At 30.4% G+C, this 24,480-nt stretch overlaps 1 protein-coding gene across 6 annotated transcripts; it reads left to right on the top strand.

Annotated features, from left to right (window-relative positions):
• Positions 1–59: 59 nt before the first annotated feature.
• On the top strand, positions 60–24,254 carry LOC134725740 (calcium uptake protein 1, mitochondrial-like). 6 transcript variants are annotated; one of them, XM_063589788.1, is made up of 15 exons: positions 141–200; positions 835–933; positions 5,905–6,218; positions 6,995–7,121; positions 7,583–7,742; positions 8,206–8,243; positions 12,016–12,036; positions 12,266–12,283; positions 17,298–17,409; positions 17,965–18,047; positions 20,141–20,335; positions 20,948–21,097; positions 21,498–21,606; positions 21,911–22,000; positions 22,859–24,254. In XM_063589788.1, exons 2-15 carry the CDS (start codon positions 919–921, stop codon positions 23,008–23,010), a joined length of 1,584 nt encoding a protein of 527 aa, XP_063445858.1. In that variant the 5' UTR covers positions 141–200; positions 835–918; the 3' UTR covers positions 23,011–24,254. The 6 variants fall into 6 exon arrangements, with proteins under 6 accessions (XP_063445859.1, XP_063445858.1, XP_063445861.1 ...); XM_063589789.1 differs by lacking the exon at positions 835–933 and having other exon boundaries at positions 60–200; XM_063589791.1 differs by lacking the exon at positions 12,016–12,036.
• Positions 24,255–24,480: the final 226 nt, after the last annotated feature.

Here is a 24,480-nt window from a genome sequence, read left to right as displayed (position 1 = left end):
ATTTTGCTTCGATTTAATTGGATCATCGGATATCGCGAGAACAGCAAAAATTGGATCGTCTAAACGCTTTTGAAGATACAATAATTTAACTCCCTTTGTAGTTGCCAATAAACACAGATTGATCAAAACATTGCCCTGGGCTTGGCTAGGATTGAAATTTGAGAATGCCTGCGAAGCTCTGAAGGAGCTCCTGACTGAAAGTAAGGCTGCAATATTTGTGTGCAAACTTCTTCTGTTTTAAAAATGTCCTTCAAATCATACAAGATTCAATATGGAGTAAATAATTCGATACACTATTGTCAACGTAATATTCTTACTATACAAATCCTTGATTAAGTTTGTTTTTCTCACAGTCGCCTGAAGATTTCATAATTATAGCGAAAAAATGGGGGAAATAAAATATTTTTTGTGGTATTATATAGAATAATAGAGCTCTATTATTCTATTATACCACAAAAAATATTTTATTTCCCCCATTTTTGCCTGAAGATTTCATAATTATAGCGAAAAAATGGGGGAAATAAAAAAAAATATTTTATTTCCCCCATTTTTTCGCTATAATTATGAAATCTTCAGGTATTATATAGAATAATAGAGCTCTATTATTCTATAATACCACAAAAAATATTTTATTTCCCCCATTTTTTCGCTATAATTATGAAATCTTCAGGTATTTAAAAGAATAATAGAGCTCTATTATTCTATAATACCACAAAAAATATTTTATTTCCCCCATTTTTTCGCTATAATTATGAAATCTTCAGGCGACTGTGGTTTTTCTGCATCATATAAATTATGCATATATGATCATATATAAAGAAGAGGTTTTTTCAGTCCTTTCCAGACTAACTATTACAAGGCAGGCATTACCTGTAAATGGGGACGGAGTCTGTAATATGAGGCAGGCATAACCTGTGAATGGGGACGAATTCTGTATGTATATTTTTTTTGACTTCAAACATATTAATATAGGATACAGAAATACCGTTACGTTCCCGATTTTGGTTCTGTTGTTAGGGATTAAGCTGTGACGTTCTTTAAGTTATGACGTCATATTCAATGTAAACAAAAGAAACCCTTCCATCAGGTAACGTTTTTTTTTCAAATCAAACAATTATCATATTAAAATTTTATTGAGTTCCAATCTTATATTTTACTAGATCAATATAATTTTTTCTCAGTCTCATGCAAACAAGACAGATTTCTGCGCAAATGCGGGAAAACCGGAACAGGAACTAGATCTGAAAAAAAAAGTTAACGATGTTGAGTTCATTGGTACAATGAAAAATTCGGGAAATTTTCCCAATTTTTTTTTTTTTCTTTTTTTATTGATTTTTCTACCGTAATTGGGGACTTCATCCCCATATGAATTATTTTTTTGTAACTTAAATATTTGTTAAAAAAAGAAACGGAAATACTGTAACGTTTCCGATTTTGGTTCTGTTGTTAGGGATTTTATATTTGTGACATTACTTAAGTTCTGACGTCATATGTAATGTATCATATTTTTCGTATCAAGGAAATATTAAAAAGAAATTGGTATTGCGTTTCTTCCTGGTATTGCGTTCCTTCCTATTTTATTATATTAAACTGATAAATATTTATTTTACTTAAAGTTTCATACCAACGAGACCAGAAAAAGGAAGAACATTGTAGATTTCTGCGCAGATGCGGGAATTCAAATCATGACATCAAAAAAATTGAACGATTTTGAGTTCATTAGTACAAGAGGGTGTTAAAGGGGGGTGCTTGCATGAAAAAAACGTGAATTAAGGCATAATTTCACGTTGAACGTGAAATAATTTCTGTAATGAACCTTGCACAAAAAATTAATACTTTTATACGAACCTTTTATGACTGAGTCACTGTCTTCTTGTTTATATAAACTCTTTTTTTTACTTGATAGTTCTGATTTAGTTTACACATTTATGATATAATTGGTTTACAGCTTTTAAAAAAAAGTATTTCTTGACGATCCCTGCCAAGTGTTTGAATTTTATTAAAAAAAAATGAGCACGCAAAATAAGACTTAGAAAATCACGATGCATGTTAAATTAAATAAGCAGAACACGCTGAACGAGGCACCCATCTTGCACGACTGACCGTCAAATAAAAAAGTAAAAACACGTTGAATGTGAAATAAATAATGTCGATCAAGTTGCACGTTCTACGCATACTGATATGACGTTGCGGTACTGCAATGCCTTTAAAGTATTTTGCAGCTGTCCATTAATATTTGATCCCGCAGTGTGTTAATTTGGATATTTTCATTATAAATGTTGGTTAAAACTGTCAAGTTGTTGATCAGGTCAGTTAGTATAACACAATAACTGATAATTAGTTTTACCTGAGCCAACCTTATCAGACCAGGTTATAGCGTAAATGATCATCAAGAAGATAAATATTTATACAAATATACATTGGACAGGTCCATAACAATGCTGCGGATATGGATAGTTTTGCTAAAAGGAGTCTTTATTAGCACATACATGTACAACTTTATCTTGATTTGACCTTGACTAAAATGATTTGGCGATTGCTATTTTATTTTATTATGTTTACCAAAAAAAAAGGCAATGAAAATAGACATGATTATTTACTTTCCCTGATGCAGAGAGTAGGAATATTAAAAAAAAAAAAATCTGTTTAGTATGCTGGCAGGTCTGTCAGACAAGGAATAAAATTGGGGTGGCCTTATTAAATAAAAAAAAATAAGTAATAACAAGTTACAACCACAAATAAAATCAAATGAAAGGACATTTGCCAAATCTCTGGTATAAAAAAAAAATCTTTCAGCTCTAAGTCTTTACATAATGCTAGTAGCCTAGCAAGACAAAGGTTTGGTTGACTGGCTTGCTTTGATTGTAAAAGTGTTTACTCAAGCATTGCAAATAGGTTTGACACCAGCAAACAATATAAGTAAGAATTTTGTTTAAAAACAATAAATTTTTAACCTATAGTGGACTATGTATTGCCATGTCATGAAAAACGCTCATAATGCTTGTTCATGATTGAAGGTGGTGAAAACTATGAATTTTTAATTTTTGTACAGTAGGATTATTATATCTTGTTATCATGGTAATATATACTTTCTGTATCAAAATAACAAATGTGAAAGTTTTCAATAAAGTATGAAAAAAAAAAATATATAAATCTTCCATAAAGTCAGAAGTGGCATACCTGTATATAGTAAATGGCCTAAATTGTACATACATGTATAAACTTTCCATGAGGTACAAAATGGCATACATATATTTATTTATAAGATATGAAATGGGGGGGGGGGGGGGGAGAAATGACTTTTACTCCTTATAAAATTCATTAAACAATAATATATTTTCAAACTTGATAAAGGTAGACAACTCACTTGTACACAGAACGTTCAGAAAATGTAATAGAGGGACTGGTTGAATGCAATCTTTTTTTTTAAAGCTTATTTGAGTAATTTAGTGTGGAATTATAATAAAAATTATTATAATTAATGAGCTCCTTTTAGGCCATAATAAATAATAGGTTTGTTTGTCCAAACGCTACCTACCCAGAAAAAAGCTGCCTATTAAATTCTTTTATTGTCCTGATTTGAAGAAGTTTTTTTTTAATCAAATAGGCATGAAGACTAAACATCTGATACTTCAATTTCTTTTTTTGAAAAAAAATGTCTACCTACCTACCCACTGTCTCAACCTTTTGGTAGGGTTTGGGCAAACCAAAATATTTTCAAGTGTGGCCTAAAACAAATAATTTAAATCATGACATCAAAAAAATTGAACGATTTTGAGTTCATTAGTACAAGAGGGTGTTAAAGGGGGGTGCTTGCATGAAAAAAACGTGAATTAAGGCATAATTTCACGTTGAACGTGAAATAATTTCTGTAATGAACCTTGCACAAAAAATTAATACTTTTATACGAACCTTTTATGACTGAGTCACTGTCTTCTTGTTTATATAAACTCTTTGTTTTACTTGATAGTTCTGATTTAGTTTACACATTTATGATATAATTGGTTTACAGCTTTTAAAAAAAAGTATTTCTTGACGATCCCTGCCAAGTGTTTGAATTTTATTAAAAAAAAATGAGCACGCAAAATAAGACTTAGAAAATCACGATGCATGTTAAATTAAATAAGCAGAACACGCTGAACGAGGCACCCATCTTGCACGACTGACCGTCAAATAAAAAAGTAAAAACACGTTGAATGTGAAATAAATAATGTCGATCAAGTTGCACGTTCTACGCATACTGATATGACGTTGCGGTACTGCAATGCCTTTAAAGTATTTTGCAGCTGTCCATTAATATTTGATCCCGCAGTGTGTTAATTTGGATATTTTCATTATAAATGTTGGTTAAAACTGTCAAGTTGTTGATCAGGTCAGTTAGTATAACACAATAACTGATAATTAGTTTTACCTGAGCCAACCTTATCAGACCAGGTTATAGCGTAAATGATCATCAAGAAGATAAATATTTATACAAATATACATTGGACAGGTCCATAACAATGCTGCGGATATGGATAGTTTTGCTAAAAGGAGTCTTTATTAGCACATACATGTACAACTTTATCTTGATTTGACCTTGACTAAAATGATTTGGCGATTGCTATTTTATTTTATTATGTTTACCAAAAAAAAAGGCAATGAAAATAGACATGATTATTTACTTTCCCTGATGCAGAGAGTAGGAATATTAAAAAAAAAAAAATCTGTTTAGTATGCTGGCAGGTCTGTCAGACAAGGAATAAAATTGGGGTGGCCTTATTAAATAAAAAAAAATAAGTAATAACAAGTTACAACCACAAATAAAATCAAATGAAAGGACATTTGCCAAATCTCTGGTATAAAAAAAAAATCTTTCAGCTCTAAGTCTTTACATAATGCTAGTAGCCTAGCAAGACAAAGGTTTGGTTGACTGGCTTGCTTTGATTGTAAAAGTGTTTACTCAAGCATTGCAAATAGGTTTGACACCAGCAAACAATATAAGTAAGAATTTTGTTTAAAAACAATAAATTTTTAACCTATAGTGGACTATGTATTGCCATGTCATGAAAAACGCTCATAATGCTTGTTCATGATTGAAGGTGGTGAAAACTATGAATTTTTAATTTTTGTACAGTAGGATTATTATATCTTGTTATCATGGTAATATATACTTTCTGTATCAAAATAACAAATGTGAAAGTTTTCAATAAAGTATGAAAAAAAAAAATATATAAATCTTCCATAAAGTCAGAAGTGGCATACCTGTATATAGTAAATGGCCTAAATTGTACATACATGTATAAACTTTCCATGAGGTACAAAATGGCATACATATATTTATTTATAAGATATGAAATGGGGGGGGGGAGAAATGACTTTTACTCCTTATAAAATTCATTAAACAATAATATATTTTCAAACTTGATAAAGGTAGACAACTCACTTGTACACAGAACGTTCAGAAAATGTAATAGAGGGACTGGTTGAATGCAATCTTTTTTTTTAAAGCTTATTTGAGTAATTTAGTGTGGAATTATAATAAAAATTATTATAATTAATGAGCTCCTTTTAGGCCATAATAAATAATAGGTTTGTTTGTCCAAACGCTACCTACCCAGAAAAAAGCTGCCTATTAAATTCTTTTATTGTCCTGATTTGAAGAAGTTTTTTTTTAATCAAATAGGCATGAAGACTAAACATCTGATACTTCAATTTCTTTTTTTGAAAAAAAATGTCTACCTACCTACCCACTGTCTCAACCTTTTGGTAGGGTTTGGGCAAACCAAAATATTTTCAAGTGTGGCCTAAAACAAATAATTTAGACTTAATCCACTCTTCGTATTTCAACCTTTAGTTAATTTACTGTCTTTTATTTCAAGGTTATATGTAGTATTAAATTTTTCATACTTTATGCTATTTCAGAAAATGTACAGATCGACAGGATTAACTGTGAAAGGCTTGGTGAATTTAACCCAAAGAAAAACTATTGGTGTTGTATATAATACAAAGACTTCATCCTTCAGATGTATTTATCCGTACCGAAATAATAACAATCATTTGACATGGAGGATTCAACCTTCCTGCTGTGTACACTCTGAGGCTGTAAGACCGGAGAAAGCTGAAAAACCAGCGGGTTATTCTGACTTTGGTCATAAAAAAATAAGGTCATGGTCCAAATTAAAGTGGTTGACCCATATGATGGTTGCAGGATCATTGTGTTTTGTGTTATTTGGAGGGTAAATATTCAATAGTAAACTCTTTAAGATTTCTTGTCCATGTTCAATAATAGAATTTATAAGATTACCTGGTCTCTATACTCAATTCATGAAAATGGAAAAAGGAAACACTTATTGTTATATGCATACATATTATATTTGACCTACCGAGTTGGACTATTTACCGGATTTGTAATCACATAAGCAACACGACGGGTGCCGCATGTGGAGCAGGATCTGCTTACCCTTCCGGAGCACCTGAGATCACCCCTAGTTTTTGTTGGGGTTCGTATTGTTTATTCTTTTGTTTTCTATGTAGTGTCATGTGTGCTATTGTTTTTCTGTTTGTCTTTTTAGTTTTTAGCCATGGCGTTGTCAGTTTGTTTTAGATTTATGAGTTTGACTGTCCCTTTCGTCATGTTGGTATCTTTCGTCCCTCTTTTATAATTTGGATATAAACAATGAATGTCAGGTATTTTTTCATTATTATTTAAGATATTTGATGATATCATATTTTTGAAATCTATTATTGGTACTGCAATATTAATGTAAGTCTAAATGTAGTCCTATAATATAAGACTCTGCAGGTTCAACATTGATAGTAAAAAAAATCCGATTAAAAACATTGAATTTAAATGATATGAACCTGCAGAGTCTTATATTAAAGGACTAGTCTTAATACAGAGAAGACCAAAAAATTCAGTACAGAATGCTGTTTTGATAAATAGTCAGATTTTTCTTTTATCTAGGAATAAACATTCTATTGCTCCATGTATAAAACTTTAAGATATTTTCAGACCAACTAAATTAGAAGAATGGTTGAAAGTTGAAGCCTCATCAAAAGAAGTTGATAAAGGTGATTCTGATGAAGTAGAGGAAGGCAAACGGAAGAAGACACAGAAAATTGGTTTTAGAGATAGAAGGGTAAACTGTCCAACGCATTCTAAACTTTCTCATCCTCATTAAAGCTCTAGATCTCACACAGATTGGTTTATTTTCTCTGTATTAGGATACATACTGCATCCAGGTTCAAATTGATTTTATATCTATTACCAAGACATACATATTTTAAAGGTCAGTTTAAAGCCAAAAGTACTGTTAATCTGGCAGTGGGGACAATGTTAACTACATGTATTTGTAATAAGCTTAAAATTTGAAAAGGTAAAAGACCTGAATGCTTCATACTTCATACATTTGTATACAGATGCACTATGCCTCATATTTTCCTTCTATCAAATGTCAGTTGTACTTGACCTTATTTTCATGGTTCAGTAATTACTTTTAAAAGCATATGACAGTAGCTTTTTTATCCTGTGAATTTCTCACTTATAAAAGTTGAAAAATGAATATATTTAGTTCATTGAATGATTGTACTGTAATTGTAGGTTATTGAATATGAAAATCGTATCCGAGCATACTCTACTCCAGACAAAATTTTCCGTTACTTTGCTACACTGAAGGTAAATCACAATGGAGCATCAGATGTATATATGACACCAGAAGACTTTGTTAGATCTATTACTCCAGGAATGAAACAACCAGAAGGTAGGTAGCAATTATTGTAAAAGTTCAAAATCTTATATTATTACGTAATTTGTTGATTTGTGTAAATTCTGAAATTTTTGCTTTCATTTATAATTGTAATTGCTGAATAATAGTGATGAATTATTGTGATTTCAAAAAATGCTGTATACTAATAGTGTAAAATTGTAAGGATTGTTTTGCAAATCTCATCACAATTTCACAGTTATAAAATTATCTCTGTAATTTCTTATAAGAACCAGATGGTTGGTTCCAATACAGTCTGACACAAAAAAAAAGTAGATAGTTAGGGCTGGCTCATATCAGTTTCAATAAAATGTGGTGTATAGGCCAATGTAACACAACATATAAAAGACATACAGCAGAAGAAAAAAGACAGTTTTCAACAATAAACAAATTTCAATACAATTTTAAAAAAAACTTTTAATGTCTTCATCCTGTAAAGTTAATATTGTTTTTGTTTTAGGTTTAGGCTTGGATCAGTTTATGAAGTATGACCCACAGGTAAATTATTTAAATTAGCATCATTACATAGTCAGTGGTAAAAAGATAATTTGATAGAAAGATTAATATGAAATTGAGTTATCTCCCTTGACTGCAATTTTTTAGGGGTTAATGGTGGATTTTCTTATTTGAAACATGTGGTTCCAACAGGTCAAATAAAAGATCCTTACTAGAAATTAGTGATGAATCAAGCAAGGGAAAAAGACATTTTTATTATTGATTTAATTTAATAGTGGTCAGTTGAAGTTGACTGATTTATGAACTGAATTTGTCACATAGACCATCAAATGGTGACAAAAGGGAAACAACTTTAATTGAAATTAAATCAATCACAACCTTTCTACGGCTTTGTCTTTTAGAAAAAAAATATTTTATAGACTATAGTGACTAAAGGTTGCAAGATAAACAAATGGTATTTATCTGGTGATATGTTGTATTTGTTATACATATCAGCCTTGTCAGGCATAAACAGTTCTTTGAAGCAGTCATTTGTCTACAAATTATCTTCAATTGTTTGATACAAGATAAATAATAAGATTTTCATTAATAATGTTTTTTTCAAAGATTAAGTATCATACATACAAATTGTAGAAAATAAAGATCTGTCCTTGTATTTATAATAAAACATATCAATTGAAGAACAAAAAAATGAAATTTAAGTGGGAATGGATGTTTTTTGGATTTCATAGGAAATGATTGTCACTTTTTGTCAGAGAAGAAATTACTTTAATTCTAGATAAAACTTATTAAGATTATCATTAAAAAAATAAAAAATAAATTTAATACTTCTTATTTAATTTCTTTAATCTAGTATTATTCATACACACACTATACTGCTTTAGTTTTTTTTTATATTGTTGTTTCTTTGACATATTGTTCACAGTTGGTTGGTATATAAAACAACTAAGGTGCAGATGCCTAGATGTTTTTTAAAGATTAAGTTACTGTCCTGCTTAATTCCCTTTTCTTATTTTTCTTATTTTGCTTGAATATTTCATCATTTTGGGTCACTTTGTCTAATTGAACAGTGTGAGCCTTTGCCATCACCTGTTTTAATGTTATATTTAACATATGAGCTAAAACATGCAAATGGTAGTACTGTTGATTAAAAGATTATTGATATTCAAGTGATATTTGCTATAAAATTGCTTACAAAGTGGTTACAGATTTATATTTGAGTTTCATATCTTTTGACCTTCATTTGTATTAGTTAAATACCTGCGACCCTAAAGGTTACATGAACAATTAAGTTTTCTCCTCTTTGGCCACTAAAGGCTGTTTTATATGCCTGTACCATTTTTGGTGAGCTGATATCCTATACCACATCAAAATAGAAGATATCTGCCTGGACTATTGTAAGCCGGTTGATATCTTCCTGTACCACATCAAACTGGATGATATCTGTCAAAGTAAAATCTATGATATCTCCCTGAACTATTTTAAGTGGGTTGATATCTTCTTATAACACTCCAGAATAGTTGACATGTACCTGTGGAAGATTGTTGGTATCTGTCTGTATCATTTATATCTGGCTAATATGGTTAATTTCTATCTGTTCCCTTTTAAGCAGAATAATATCTTTATGTACTATTTCTAACTGGTTGATATCTGGTTATTCCATTGTAAGATTAGATGGTTGGTATCTGCCTGAACCATTGAAGATGGTTGATATTTAAGTCTGTTCTATTTTACCATGGTTATCTCAAACAGATTTATGTTAAGGGCATACGATCAATTACAGGGGAGTTAATGATGTGCTAACGTAAAATGTTATTTTCACGACATCAAACTGTGACATACATGTACTGGGAAAAGATGCATTTTTTGACTGATTTTTATCATTCAAACTTATTTAATTTGAAAACAAGTGCATGGACCCCTATCTTTTAAAACGAAATTTTGTTTCATTTTGCAGGTAAATTATGTGAACCAAGTTTTTAAAACTGTAAATAGAGCAAATTTTTTAATGTTGATAAATATACAGCAAAACATTACTTTTTTTTCTCAATTCATAACCATTTGACAAATTTGAGTTATTTTTGAATAAAAAATGCATAAGTTTTTAGGATACTTTTAAAATACAGATATTGCAAATTATTTAACAAAAAAAACCAATTTGTGTTTATCTTTTAAAACAAAAAAGTTATGACTTTCTTTCATAAGGGAAAATACGGCCACACATCCAAATTTTGAGCAAATATACAAAATTTCGACCTCATTAACTCAAAAGGTAGCACATGAAGTTATATTTTTTATTAGATATTTGATTTAATCAGGCAAAAGATAGACTATATGGAAATTTTCATCAAACTGTAAATATGGGATCAAAACTGTATTGTATGCCCTTAACACATACAATTATTAGATTGATGATAAGTGTCTGTACTAATAAATACGGTAGATGTTGGCCTGTATAATGTAAAGCATGAGGATGTATGCGTGTACAATTGCTAAATGGTTTGTGTTTGTCTGTGCCACTTCAGCTCATCGATACTAGGATATACCATATGCAAAAAGGTTAAAGTTCTTTCATAAACAATAAAAGTCGGCCAGTGTCTAGTGAAAAAGGGAGACCCATTCATTGTACATAAGTTTTTTTTCTTATAGTAATCCACATGTTGTTTTGTTTTACAATCAATGCATTTGAAAGAAGACCTAAGTTTTTTATACCCCCGCTTTAAAAAAGGGGGGTATACTGTTTTACCTCTGTCTGTCCTTCTGTCAGTCCGTCAGTCAGTCCGTCCGTCCCATAAATATTTTGCGTCGCATTTTTCTCAGGAACTACAATACAAGGATTTCTGAAATTTGGTTTCAGGGTTTATCTAAGTCAGCTATACTGTGTGATGTGTTTTGAGATTGATCACTTGAAAACTTCCTGTTTACCGAACACTTGTATGATTTTACACATGATAGCCAAGTTGAAAATTTTCGTCACATTTTTCTCAGGAACTACAATACAAGGATTTCTGAAATTTGGTTTCAGGATTTATATAAGTCAGCTTTACCGTGTGATGCGTTTTCAGATTCATCACTCGACAACTTCCTGTTAACTGAACACTTGCATATTTTTACACTATTAATATTATCCACTTGCGACAGGGTATCATCAATGAGCAGTAGCTCGCAGTTTCACTTGTTTCTCCTGGGTTGTTGGGACCCCCCTTTGATTAATGGCTGGAATGAATTCAGGGCAAAGTTTTTCACCTAATTTGGGTTAATTTGAGATAACTTAAAGCCGCTGGATCTATTCCTGTAATGTGACCAACAACCATAGAACTAAATGAAACATTTAGTCAGTTTGTGCATGATTTTATAGTTAGTTTGTATATATATATATTTGTATACTATAGTTTGTATATATATATATTTGTATACTACAGTTTGTATATATATATTTGTATACTCTGTAATCTTACAGGATCCAAGAGTAGTATGTAGAGTTGAGCTTTCTTCGTGTGACTTGAGCAGTTCAAGCAGAACTTGCTAAATAATTCTGTGTGGGCTGACTCTGACTTAACTGGTTATAGGCTGTGTAGTATAATGTAGATGTAAATTTTTAGGCTTTAATGCAGCATTGATAGTCATAGGCCATATTTGCTAATCATTGGTAAGGGGTTATCTCCCCTTCCTGATTGTAAACATTGGCTAGCAATAGAAAGATTAGGTTGACTTTGTTTGGCTGACTTGTGTAGATGTTTGTTGCTACATATTATCATATTGTATATGAATTAAAAAAGAATGTTGAATAATGTGCTTTGTTTAACATCAATAGAAGGATGATTTCAGAACGTTGGTGAGTGGCATACTATTTTACTAACATTTCTTGAGGATTTTTGATAATCCATTTTTACATATTTTTCATCTTTTGAATTTTAGAACAGATTTTATTATCTAATGCTAAATCTTTAAAAAAATATCATTCTTTACTTTGTGTTTTTTTTCATTAAAAGATATTTTTTTGAATTATATATATATATATATTAGATGTTGTGAGGTGTTTTAAGTTCAAAGTTTTTTTGTAGATGAGCAAAATGAAAAAGGTAAATTGTAGTAGATATTTTTTTTACATTGTAAGTTTTATGTAGTCAATAATATAGTATAGTAATTCTTCTTTGATAAAATCTTTTGGTATTGTAAAATTTCTATAGTCTATTTTTTCTAGGTAGAAATTTAATAGGCATTTTTTTAGCATGGATTATTGAAACCCTCCTTTTTCCTAATTCAGTTGACTGCTTTTTGCTTGTTACTTTGCTTAAAAAACTGTTATTACAACTGATAATAAATTTTCACTATTTTGAATAATAACTTATTTTCAGAAATATATCCCTTTCAGTGACTGTGATTTGATTCAATTCATCTCTTGTTTCTTGAATGTGGCCTGATTGAATTTGAAAATAAAAATGAAAAGACTGTGCATTGATTTAAATATACTAAAAAAACATGCATTACTTAACATGCATGCATTGTTGCATGTTTTATTTCAGCCACCATAATAGCAATAACATGCATTGATATTGAAGAATCCTAAAATAATTTTTTTTATTACACGTTTTTTTTCCCAAAATTGATGTTGAAATTGTGCCCTACCTAAGTAAAGTTAAATTTCTTGACAGTTTGTTTAAGAATGTAAAATAGCTGTCTTTAACAAAATGATTCTTAAAACTATGACTGTAAGTATAAGTGTATGTAGAAGTGAGTAATTACCCTTTCAAGAGGATACCTGTTTCTCTGCCTTTGTTATAATAATTTTATGAGAATTTAAACAAATTCTGTTTGTTTTTGGCCTATTCCTGAAAATGACTTGGAAGGGGAGTCTTATTCTACGACAACACCTGATTAGAAACATTAAATAGTATACAAATATTTTATAGAATATGTTAATGAGACTTTATGTTGGGAAGTAAATAGAAAATATCATTTTTTTTTATTTTTTTTTAATCATGTTACAGTCCACTTTTTTGATTGATTGAAAGTTGTTTGCCAAAAATCCATTGGAAATTTTTCATTCATGTTACATAAGTATGATGCAGAATTATCCAAATCTCAAATAGTAATGGCTCAATTTCTCTGCCTAATTAAAGCTTGGAAAATCCCACATTCATGGATTAACCCCATATTTTAGTAAAAGTAGATTAAAGTTATATATCTTTGTCCTCAAATCAACACAGTTCTTTGATATGCTCATCATGTAAAATTCTTTTAATATTTATATGAAATTTATATCAAGAGTTTATTTAGAAAATCTCTATACAAGTTAATAATTACATTAGATGTATGTTTCATTATAATACATTATTCTGATTGGCTAACTGCACATCACATGTTATTCTGTAAGCAATTGCATTACACAATAAAACTTATCATTCATGATGACACGAGGTCCGATAATAAAGTGCACAGGTAAATTAAATAAAAACTTGATGTAAATCTTGTTTTCATGATCCCAGCTAAAAAATGTAATTATAAGTATTGAATGCTTCTTTTTGCGCTTCATACAAAATGTACTTCGGTCAACGCTTTTACACCCTAATAAATTTACAAAAAGAAGCATTCAATTCTTAAGTAAAACAGAGTCAAACAACTTTTTAAAAAGGAGTTATGTCCCTTGAAAATTAAAATTATATGGAAAATTGCATGGTAATTACACTCAATCTACATATCATGATGAAATTTGTATCAGTTATTTCTGGGACAGGTTTTAAATCATAAGACAAGATAAGAAAACTTTATTTTGATTCGGCATAAGTACAAATAAGCAACACCAGCTCTAATGAGCTTTTGAACGAATATAAAAACATATAAATAACATTAAAACAGCGCAAAAATCAGCAAGGTCTTGGAAAAGTGCTGAACTTATTTTGTGTAGGATAGCATGATAAGTTAACAAGAACCCTCAAAAAAATAATTGTGCTTAATTTGTAAAAAGATTATGTGCATCTGCAGGGAACAATGAATATATATAATTTCAATTATTTGCTAAAATTAATTGTGTTGATCCATGAATGATGGCGATATTTTCTGAATGCACATCATTATAAAATAGATGCACAGTAAGTAGCAGTAATTCTTATTTTCTACTAAACAACAATAAGACATGTAGGATTGCACTCTGAATTTCATACGAATGGTATAACCTTATGTTGACCATAAAGCTGTCAAATACACAGCATTGATCTTTTCTGAGATCTGTGACAGTTTGTTTAAGAATGTAAAATACAAAATGATTCTTAAAACTATGACTGTAAGTATAATACCGTGTTCACACTATGAAATCTAAACCGGGTCGAACCCGGGTTAGTTATTCCGAATTAATTACACCGGTTCACACTTGAAAAAGAATTACCCCACTTTGGGTTTTTCCCCTTCAACAAAAATAGACACGAATGCGCAACATCTTGAAAACAACGTCTCTGCCATTTCCACTCACAACAATTTGTTGCTGTTCTTTGCATTAAAGTAGTTTCTTTTAAGAGTTTTAATTCTTTGTCTGCATTTCGGCGCCGTACGAAGATACCCCAAGCCACCCATTGTTCTTATAATTGAAGAAAATACATGGGTGTTTCTTGTTGAATTGTCCAGTTCTGGCTGATCTTTCCCTTCTCCCCACGTTGAAAGTAAAGCCTTCGTCTCCTGGTCACTTCAGGTTAGACCTCTCTTTTTTGAAGAATTTTGTTCGGCATCCATATCTATATTCTGTATTGTCAATCACAGACGGCAGAAAACGTCACTTAACGCTATGGCAACAACCCCACATTAACTCCACTTTGCGTTCACACTAGAATGTGGGGTAACTAATCCAGGTTCGCCCCACATTAACTCCACCTCAGATGAGTGGTAATTTTAATCCGGGTTCGCCCCAGTTTAACGTGTTCACACTATTGGAATTTAATCCTGATTAATTAATTCGGGTCGAAACCTGGTTTAAAAATGCATAGTGTGAACGGAGTATAAGTGTATGTAGAAGTGAGTAATTGCCCTTTCAAGAAGAGACCTGATTCTCCGCCTTTATTATGATAATTTTATGAAAATTTACACAAATTCTGTTTGTTTTTGGTCTATTCCCTGAAAATGATTTGGAAGGGGAGCCTTATTCAATGACAATACCTGATTAGAAACATTAAATTATATAGAAATATTTTATAGAATATGTTAATGAAACTTTATGTGGGGAAGTAATTAGAAAATATCATTTTTTTATATTTATTTTTTATCATGTTACAGTCCACTTTTTTGATTGATTGAAAGTTGTTTGCCAAACATCCATTGAAAATTTTTCATTCGTGTTAATTATGATGTAGAATTATCCAAATCTCAGATAGTAATAGCTCAATTTCTCTGCCTAATTAAAGCTTGGAAAATCCCACATTCATGGATTACCCCATATTTTAGTAAAAGTAGATTAAAGTTATATATCTTTGTCCTCAAATCAACCCAGTTCTTTGATATGCTCATCATGTAAAATTCTTTCAATATTTATATGAAATTTATATCAAGAGTTTATTTAGAAAATCTCTATACAAGTTAATAATTACATTAGATGTATGTTTCATTATAATACATTATTCTGATTGGCTAACTGCACATCACATGTTATTCTGTAAGCAATTGCATTACACAATAAAACTTATCATTCATGATGACATGAGGTCCGATAATAAAGTGCACAGGTAAATTAAATAAGAACTTGATGTAAATCCTGTTTTCATGATCCCAGCTAAAAAATGTAATTATAAGTATTAAATGCTTCTTTTTGCGCTTCATACAAAATGTACATTGGTCAACGCTTTTACACCCTAATAAATTTACAAAAAGAAGCATTCAATTCTTATGTAAAACAGAGTCAAACAACTTTTTAAAAAGGAGTTATGTCTCTTGAAAATTAAAATTATATGGAAAATTGCATGGTAATTACACTCAGGTCTACATATTATGATGAAGTTTGTATCAGTAATGTCTGGGACAAGTTTTAAATCATAAGATAAGATCAGAAAACTTTATTTTGATTCGGCATAAGTACAAATAAGCAACACCAGCTCTAAGGAGCTTTTGACCGAATATAAAAACATATAAATAACATAAAAACAGCGCAAAAATCAGCAAGGTCTTGGAAAAGTGCTGAACTTATTTTTTTGTAGGATAGCATGATAAGTTAACAAGAACCCTCAAAAAAATAATTGTGCTTAATTTGTAAAAATTATGTGCATCTGCAGGGAACAATGAATATATATATACAATTTCAATTATTTGCTAAAATTAATTGTGTTGATCCATGAATGATGGCGATATTTTCTGAATGCACGTCATTATAAAATAGATGCACAGTAAGTAGCAGTAATTCTTATTTTCTACTAAAAAACACTAAGACATGTAGGATTGCACTCTGAATTTCATACGAATGGTATAACCTTATGTTGACCATAAAGCTGTCAAATACACAGCATTGTTCTTTTCTGAGATCTGTGGCTGAAGACCACAAGTCAAAAACATGGGTGCCAACATTTATTAGATCATTTGATAAAAAGTAAGAGAAAAATTGTGAAAACTCCTGTAAAATGCCAATTGTTTCTCAACTTTATCTAAAACTGCTCTTACTATCGTTTTAATTTTTTTTTAACCCTTATTCACCACCAAAACATAGCTACCACTAGTGCTGAAAAGAAAAAAATATAACATTAATAAAAATCTAAAAAAGGGTGTACATGGCCAATTATTTTAGCAATCATTGTATAAGTTATATGTTATGATTTCTGTTAGAAGTCATGGTTATTAAACACAATTATCATCAGATATATCCTTGCTGTGTTACTTAAAAAACAAAAACTTTTAACAAATTTAAAAAAAAAACCACATATTTTTTATTTAAATACCGTATATGAAATTAGGACCATTAAGAAAATTCTGAGTGATTAATCCTTATTGATGATCTATTTAATCTACAGAAATTCATCATTTTTAGAAAGAAAAAAAATAGGTAAGTTTTATTAATATTGATATGTATATTTATCAGGGTAAGACATATATATGTATTCACTGTTTTATATTTATATTCTCCAGCGTGGAAAGCATGTGGATACAGAGTTAGGAGAAGATAGCATTTTTCACAGGTTGGGAGAAAGTGGACTTATTTCTTTTTCTGACTACATTTTCCTTCTAACAGTGTTGTCAAGTAAGTCATTTATAATCATAAGTTGAAACAAAGCTTATATTTTGAAAATTTTAAAAATTTATAAAATCATCAGTGGGTCTCTATACACTTTTAGCCAGAATACATGCATAGAATGCAATCAAGAGATCTCTGCATGTTGGAAAACATATCACCTATCGAATATATATAGAATCCCATGAATTTAAGAAAATTAACTACTAAAAGACAATACAATGAATGTCAAAATTCAGACTACCAATGCAGAATAAAAAGACACGGGCCTTATTGGCCAAGTGGTATAAGTAGCTATTACTGTAAACACCAACCAGTCAACACTAAGGTTGTGAGTTTAAGCCCTAAGTCTAACTAGGATTGTCAGTTTACTTATCAAAGATTTTTGGTTTTCTCCGGGCACTCAGGCTTCCAAGGCATGAAATAGCCCAAAAGTGGTGCTTAGAAGTGGCGTTAAAACAGAAAATCAAATCAGAATACAAAGACATACATGTGCTATCGATAGAGAATACAATTTTAGCAGAATACATTTTATACAATCATGTTATATCTTGTTTATTACAGCTCCCCCAAGAAATTTTCAGATTGCTTTTAAAATGTTTGATTTGAATGGAGATGGTGATGTTGATAGAGGAGAGTTTGACAAGGTAACATTTAAATTAAACCACACCTCTTTTGGGGAAATATATAACTCATAGATATTTTGTTTTGTTTACATACTGGTTCCCAGATATGATCTCTATGTTTCATCTCATAGAGACATGATTGGGGAATTTTACAAGTATATATACATGTTCCAGACCGTATGAGTTTTTGGACCGTACGCATAAGGTCCAGACCGTATACATATACTCGTATGGTCCAACCATACATGTACGAGCTGACCATACATGTTATTGTTAATGGGTTAAAAGGTAAACAAACATTTATCACAATCTTTATTTTTATTTTTATAAATTGTTATTATTACAATTAGATGGATAAAATGAACAAATAAACAAATGAACAATTGAAATTGAATTAAGAAATAATTCATGGGGGCTTGAATATATCGTTATTTTACCACGGGTTGGCCCTTTATGACAAATATTTTACCCTGAGCGATAGCGAGGGGTAAAATATCGGCATAAAGGGACAACCAGTGGTAAAATCTAGATATATTCAAGCCCACATGAATTATTTCGATTCTAATATGACAAATATGGCATTTTTTTTGGATCGACGCGCTCTAGGTAGAGGCCATTATTTGCCGTTCCCATAAATTAACGCACATTTAGATTGGCGTAAAAAAACGGAGCAAACAGAATAAGTGACATGCTCAAACTATTCACAAAACTTATTAAGATAGATTTGGATGAATTTAAATGATAACTTCTTATATGTCTTCTATGTATATAAAAAAAATGGGCTGATACCACATTTTAGCATCGTTTGTTTACGTTTCCTTGTTGTGATGATTTTCGGTATCAAAAGCGTGTATTTTCCCGTAAAATGCTTAAATTATAACGTCATCATTCTATGACGTCGGGTACTTCATTCATAAAACAACATATGACGTGGGAGTACGATCGGAACAGCCAATGCAATATATTCATATTTTACCACGGGTGTGTACTCAAAGCGTTTGAAGGACGTCATGTTAGAATATTTGTTTAATTGTATATCTGAATCCTATTTGGTACTCTCTCCCAAGGTGACACTTGCTACCACAAGTAATGTAATATTTTTTACATTTACATGGTTGCAGTTCATTCATGTTTCTTTGCATTTGCAGTTTTTGTAAAGTTTCTAATATTCTAAACAATTGTCCTCCCACATTACGTTTACTAGGATATCATCGATTTCAATGATCATCATTCAATTAATGTATCATAACTGATCAACATGCTAAAAACAAGATATTAAATGATTTAATTAGCGTGATTTTTTTGAATACATGTATTAAAAAATCAAGTTTTTATTTCAATTACAATTGAACTTTTCCATATTAATTTGAGAGTTAAGTTATGTTGATCTGTTACATGCATTTGTTTTAAACTTATAAACTTAAGCAACTTCTTAATGATATTAATCAGACTGTACGCGTACGCAGAGTACGGTTCGACCGTATGAGTATTTTGAAAAAGTATGCATATGGTCCAGACCAAACGGGTACAGACCAAATACTCATACCGTCTGGAACATACATATATACAGCAGCATAATTAAATTCTGAGAAGACCCATAGTGAAAAGAGGGTAGTACAGAATTTTAGGATACTGTGCATTCATTATTATCCGTGGGATACTAATTTTCGTGGATTTCTTTGGTACAGGCAAACCACAAAATTAAATGTTAAAAGAATGACAAATTTTACGTAGGCGTGTATGCAGACTTCGGTAAAACCACGAAATTAAATATCCGCAATTGTGTAAGTTTCCCTGAATCCACGAACATTGGAACCCACGAAAATAAATGAATCCACAGTAAGTTTAAATTCTTAGAAGTTTGGGGCATTTAAATGTTGAAAATAGACTCTTTGTTTTGACCTTTAAATGAAATAAAGTGCATATAAATGTTTTATTCTAGGATATAATTGGTATGAAACTTCCTAGTAAAAAATAGCACAGTGATAGCCGTAAAGGGAGTTCCTATGAGATATTGCATTGTCTATATTTACAATTTTGCAAACTATAGAGATTTTTTTTTATGTGAAGTCATTGTTTCACAGGCATGTCATTGATGTTTGTATTATATACAGGTACAAGAGATAGTACGAGCACAGACCACCATGGGAAGTCGACACAGGGATCATGCTGTAACAGGGAGTGTAATGAAGGACTACAGCTCAGCATTAATGACCTACTTCTTTGGACAAAATGGAGAAAAGAAATTAACAGTCAAAGAGTTCTTAGATTTTCAAGCAGAAGTTTCTAAAGAAGTTTTAAGGATTGAGGTTAGTATATATGGTTTGCAGTGTTTTCAGGTCCATACTCATCCATAACAAATCTGCTACAGGGAGTATTTTGTTTTGGATGAGACTTCTTTTCTAAGATTGCATCATCTTAAAGTGAGAGAAAAGACTGGTTGGCTTTTAGTCAGAATAATGTTTGCAGGATGATTAGTATATTAACAGTGTTTTCCATTTGGCATTTAAGCCGGGTGTGCCGCCGACCACCTTCTTTTAAAAGCCTACCCCCTTTCGATTTTAAGAGGTGGTCCCCTTTTTTAATTTAATTTAAAGAAAGGACTTTGCAATTTCATCTAATTCAAAGAAGAGTTCATAGTGATACCACTTTAACATGTTCTCATCCTTAAATGCATGTTACATTTGCCACCAATTCTTTATTTTAGTCATATATAGTTAAACTCAAAGAGGACATGAATTGAACTGTTATGTAAACACTGATTTGAACAGAACAGGGCAGTTGCCTTTCTATGAGGTTTTAGCTGACAAACAACCTTCTGTTTGAAAAAAAGACATTTATTATCTATATTAATTATTCTTCAAGTTAATTTTATAATAAAATGGTGGTTTGCAAAGTAAAAACAATGTTGTAAATTTCAGTTTGCCAGATATGATCCTAGATATGAGAAAGATGGATCTATATCAGAGAAAGATTTTGCCTCTATACTTCTTACCTACGCAGGATATCCAGACAGCAAAAAGTCCAGGATGATTAAAAGGGTAAAAAAGAAGTTCAAGGACGATCCAAAGGTATGATACATATATGCATGTATAAATACTGTACCTATAGTTTTATTTATGCAAAATTCTGACCTTTCACTGTACCATGACAAAATATAAAAAAAAAACAATACTTCTTTGTTAAATACAGTATGCTAAAAATAGATAAACAAGTCAAACAAATTCTGTGGTATAGAATTCCAGTTTCTATAGTAATTGATATATACAATACATTAACATGTCCAATGAGCAAACTAATACATGTAGTTACATTGATATGTTATAATAATTCTCTATACAGTAATTGAAATTTTCTTTCAATGTTTTGGGGTTTTTTTTTCGTGTAAAATTATGCTCACCTGTAATGATCCTCTTGGAGATTTCTTTGATACATATTTAGTATATTGTATTATTTTTTCTTATCTTACAGGGAGTTACCTTTGAAGAGTATGTGAGTTTTTGGAAGTTCCTTAAGAGTGTAAATGATGTTGATACAGCTTTAAGTTTTTATCATCTAGCAGGTGTATCAATTGATCAAGGTAATATAACATTTTTAACATATGATTGAAAAATATTTGTTGCAGATTCACCATTTATGGTCAAGTTACAATAAATGGGTTGTGAAACAGTTTTCTTAAATTTTGTATACAACTCTGATTCATTGAACTTCAACTGAAAATTGAAAAAAAAATGTGCATTTATCTCTTTTTATCCTCTGAAATATTACTGAATGAATTCTTTCAAAATGTTTAAACCTAAGCACATAAAATAGATAAAAAAAACTCCTTAAATTGAAATATGTAGCTATGGTTTTAAATGTAGAAGTTTGTATTTCTTTTTTAGAAACCTTGGTACATGTAGCTAAAACAGTGGCCCATGTTGATTTGTCAGAACATTTAGTAGACCTTGTTTTTACATTATTTGATGAAAATAGTGAGTATTTTGTTTTTATAGAATTGAAAAAAGTACTTCTTTTTCTCATGTCACTTGTTATATTTATGACATGGAAGGGTGAGGAAGAGATAATATCTGAGGCCTTCTCCATTATTGGTTTCTTGCATTTCAACAAAATGATGGAAGTACCACCTTTAAACTAATAGTTAACTGGTTCAAAAACTTTGCAACAATCCAATGTGAAATGCAGTGGTACATATAGTAATTTGGTCACTTCTTGCACCAGTCCTTTTCAATATGTTTCCCCTTAAAACAGACTACATTTTAGTACTGATTATGACTTTATGAAAAAGAATTGTTTATATTTTTGCAATCATTTTTTAAGAAATTGGTAAATATAACCTGTACTTGTAATTGGTTGATTAAATCTTTTTAGTCTACCCTATTAATTTTAAGGGTTGGCATCTATGGAGAAGAGATTTACATTGCATATATTTGGCATATGGTTGGAATGTTGTACTGCTTACTCATTATATACTTTTAAATCCAATCCTATTGATTTACCACCTGATTCTATAGCAACTTAAAACTTTGGTTATTGGATGAATTATGGTATTTGGTCAAACCTTTTGGAATTTTTGGACCTTAATACTCTTCGATTGTATACTTTAAATTTAACAATATTTTGTATAAATGGATTGGATCTTTTTGTGATCTGTATTTACACTTTTAATGAAATACGAAAAAATATCCTTTGAATAAAAAAAGTCAATAATCTCTTTATCCAAGTTACAATCTACTTAATAGGAAGATGAATTTAAGTACACTACATGTATTATTTAAAGCTTTAATAAATTTATAGATTTTGGAATATTAAAATTTGTTATTTATTTTTAGATGATGGCCAGCTGAGTAATAAAGAATTTATATCTGTGATGAAACAAAGAGTGATGCGAGGACTAGAGAAACCTAAAGATACTGGATTTACTAAACTTATATCGGCAGCTTGGAAATGTGCAAAATCTCAAACCTCGGCTTTCTTAGAATGATCTCATATATACAATATAGCAATTCATTTTTGGTACAAACTTTCTTATGATAGCATAGCCAGTATTGTATCAATATATAGGAAGGCAAAAGTTCTTTAAAATAAGTACTGGTAAGATTTAAAGCATCCTTTTTATAAACAAAAACATATCAGTCGTTAAACAAAGAAATTGTTTGCCATGCACCATACTGTGTCAAAACTGCAAAGATTTTCTGCATTGTAGAGGTGGCATTATGTATAATAATGAACTATTAATACCTAGGTCACTTCTCCTATTTCGATGTTCCTGGAGAAGAAACAAATAAGCAGCATAGACACAATATTTTATAACTATTTGTATGTATCTGTTTTTTATTTATTTTCCCAACTTGTTGATCTGATTCTCATCTTTCATCTTAAAATATCCATCACTTTTGAGAAAACAATGGATATGGTAACAGTGTTAGTTGATTTAGGAATAAAGTACATCAATTAATTTATCCATTTCAATTTTAAAAGCAATTGTGTCCTAATTGAGTCATAATTTTATTAAGATTACTGTTTGCATTACCTGTCACTGTGCATAAGTGATGGGGAAAACATACCTGATTTCCAAATATTGTTATGACTAAGGAAGAATAAAAGCAATATGGCCTCCAGCTAATGATAGACATTTTTTAATGACTATGTTTATGTATACTGTTTGTTATTTCAATATTATGTGTATAAAGTATATTGTCCTTTTTGTTTTGCTTTTGTTAAATCTTTTAAGACTGGTTAGAATTATATTCCTCATGCACTCAATATTAGTCTTATTGAGAAGGACTACTTTTTGTTAACCTTCGATTGAATTGTGATAAACTTTTTTGTAATAGATACAATTTTGATGACAGATAGTAAAAAAAACTCATGTTTTCTGGTCTGTGTATCTGTCCCTCCATCAGGTTTAAGTTTTGATTTCTGATAGATGTTGTTTTGTTTATTATGAAAGTAACTGTTTAATAAACCTGTTTAATATGCTGAATTAGGGTTTAAACAAACCTCGAAATCATATTTAAAGTATTTACAAAAATCTGAAACTAATTCTTCACTATTTTTTTTTATCATGCAAGTGGGACATATATTCTTGTTTTTAGTTTACTTTTTTTTACTGTTGCTCTTTAGGAATGTTTTAGGCACTAATTATGTACGGTCTGTTCATAATTATTTTCTTTGTACTATGATAAATTGTAATATATTATTTGAAATATTAAAGAATTAGTATTATTTTGTTACTTGTTTATACCATTTTATTGAAGAAGTATTTGACAGTTTTAGGTTTTAGTGAACTTGGAAATGTTAAGTCACAGGTAGACATTATGCTGAACACAAGCTGTGTATTTTAATGTTCATCTCCCCATATAAATGCCAGGACTGGTATACATGATTGAGATAAATTTGTCATTTTGTGAGGGAGTACAAAAAACTTGTGGCTTCCACATGCCAATTGCTC

This window comes from Mytilus trossulus, chromosome 7, assembly GCF_036588685.1.
Source record: "Mytilus trossulus isolate FHL-02 chromosome 7, PNRI_Mtr1.1.1.hap1, whole genome shotgun sequence".
Lineage (NCBI taxonomy): Eukaryota > Metazoa > Mollusca > Bivalvia > Mytilida > Mytilidae > Mytilus > Mytilus trossulus.
Note: the sequence above shows the minus strand (reverse complement) of the source record. Positions and strands in the feature narration are given on the sequence as shown.

Bases quoted from the DNA above. Each gene is read 5' to 3' on its own strand.
- LOC134725740 (XM_063589788.1), top strand. The intron at 21,098-21,497 runs GTATGATACATA...CTTATCTTACAG, and splicing joins AGTTCAAGGACGATCCAAAG to GGAGTTACCTTTGAAGAGTA. The intron at 21,607-21,910 runs GTAATATAACAT...TTTCTTTTTTAG, and splicing joins AGGTGTATCAATTGATCAAG to AAACCTTGGTACATGTAGCT.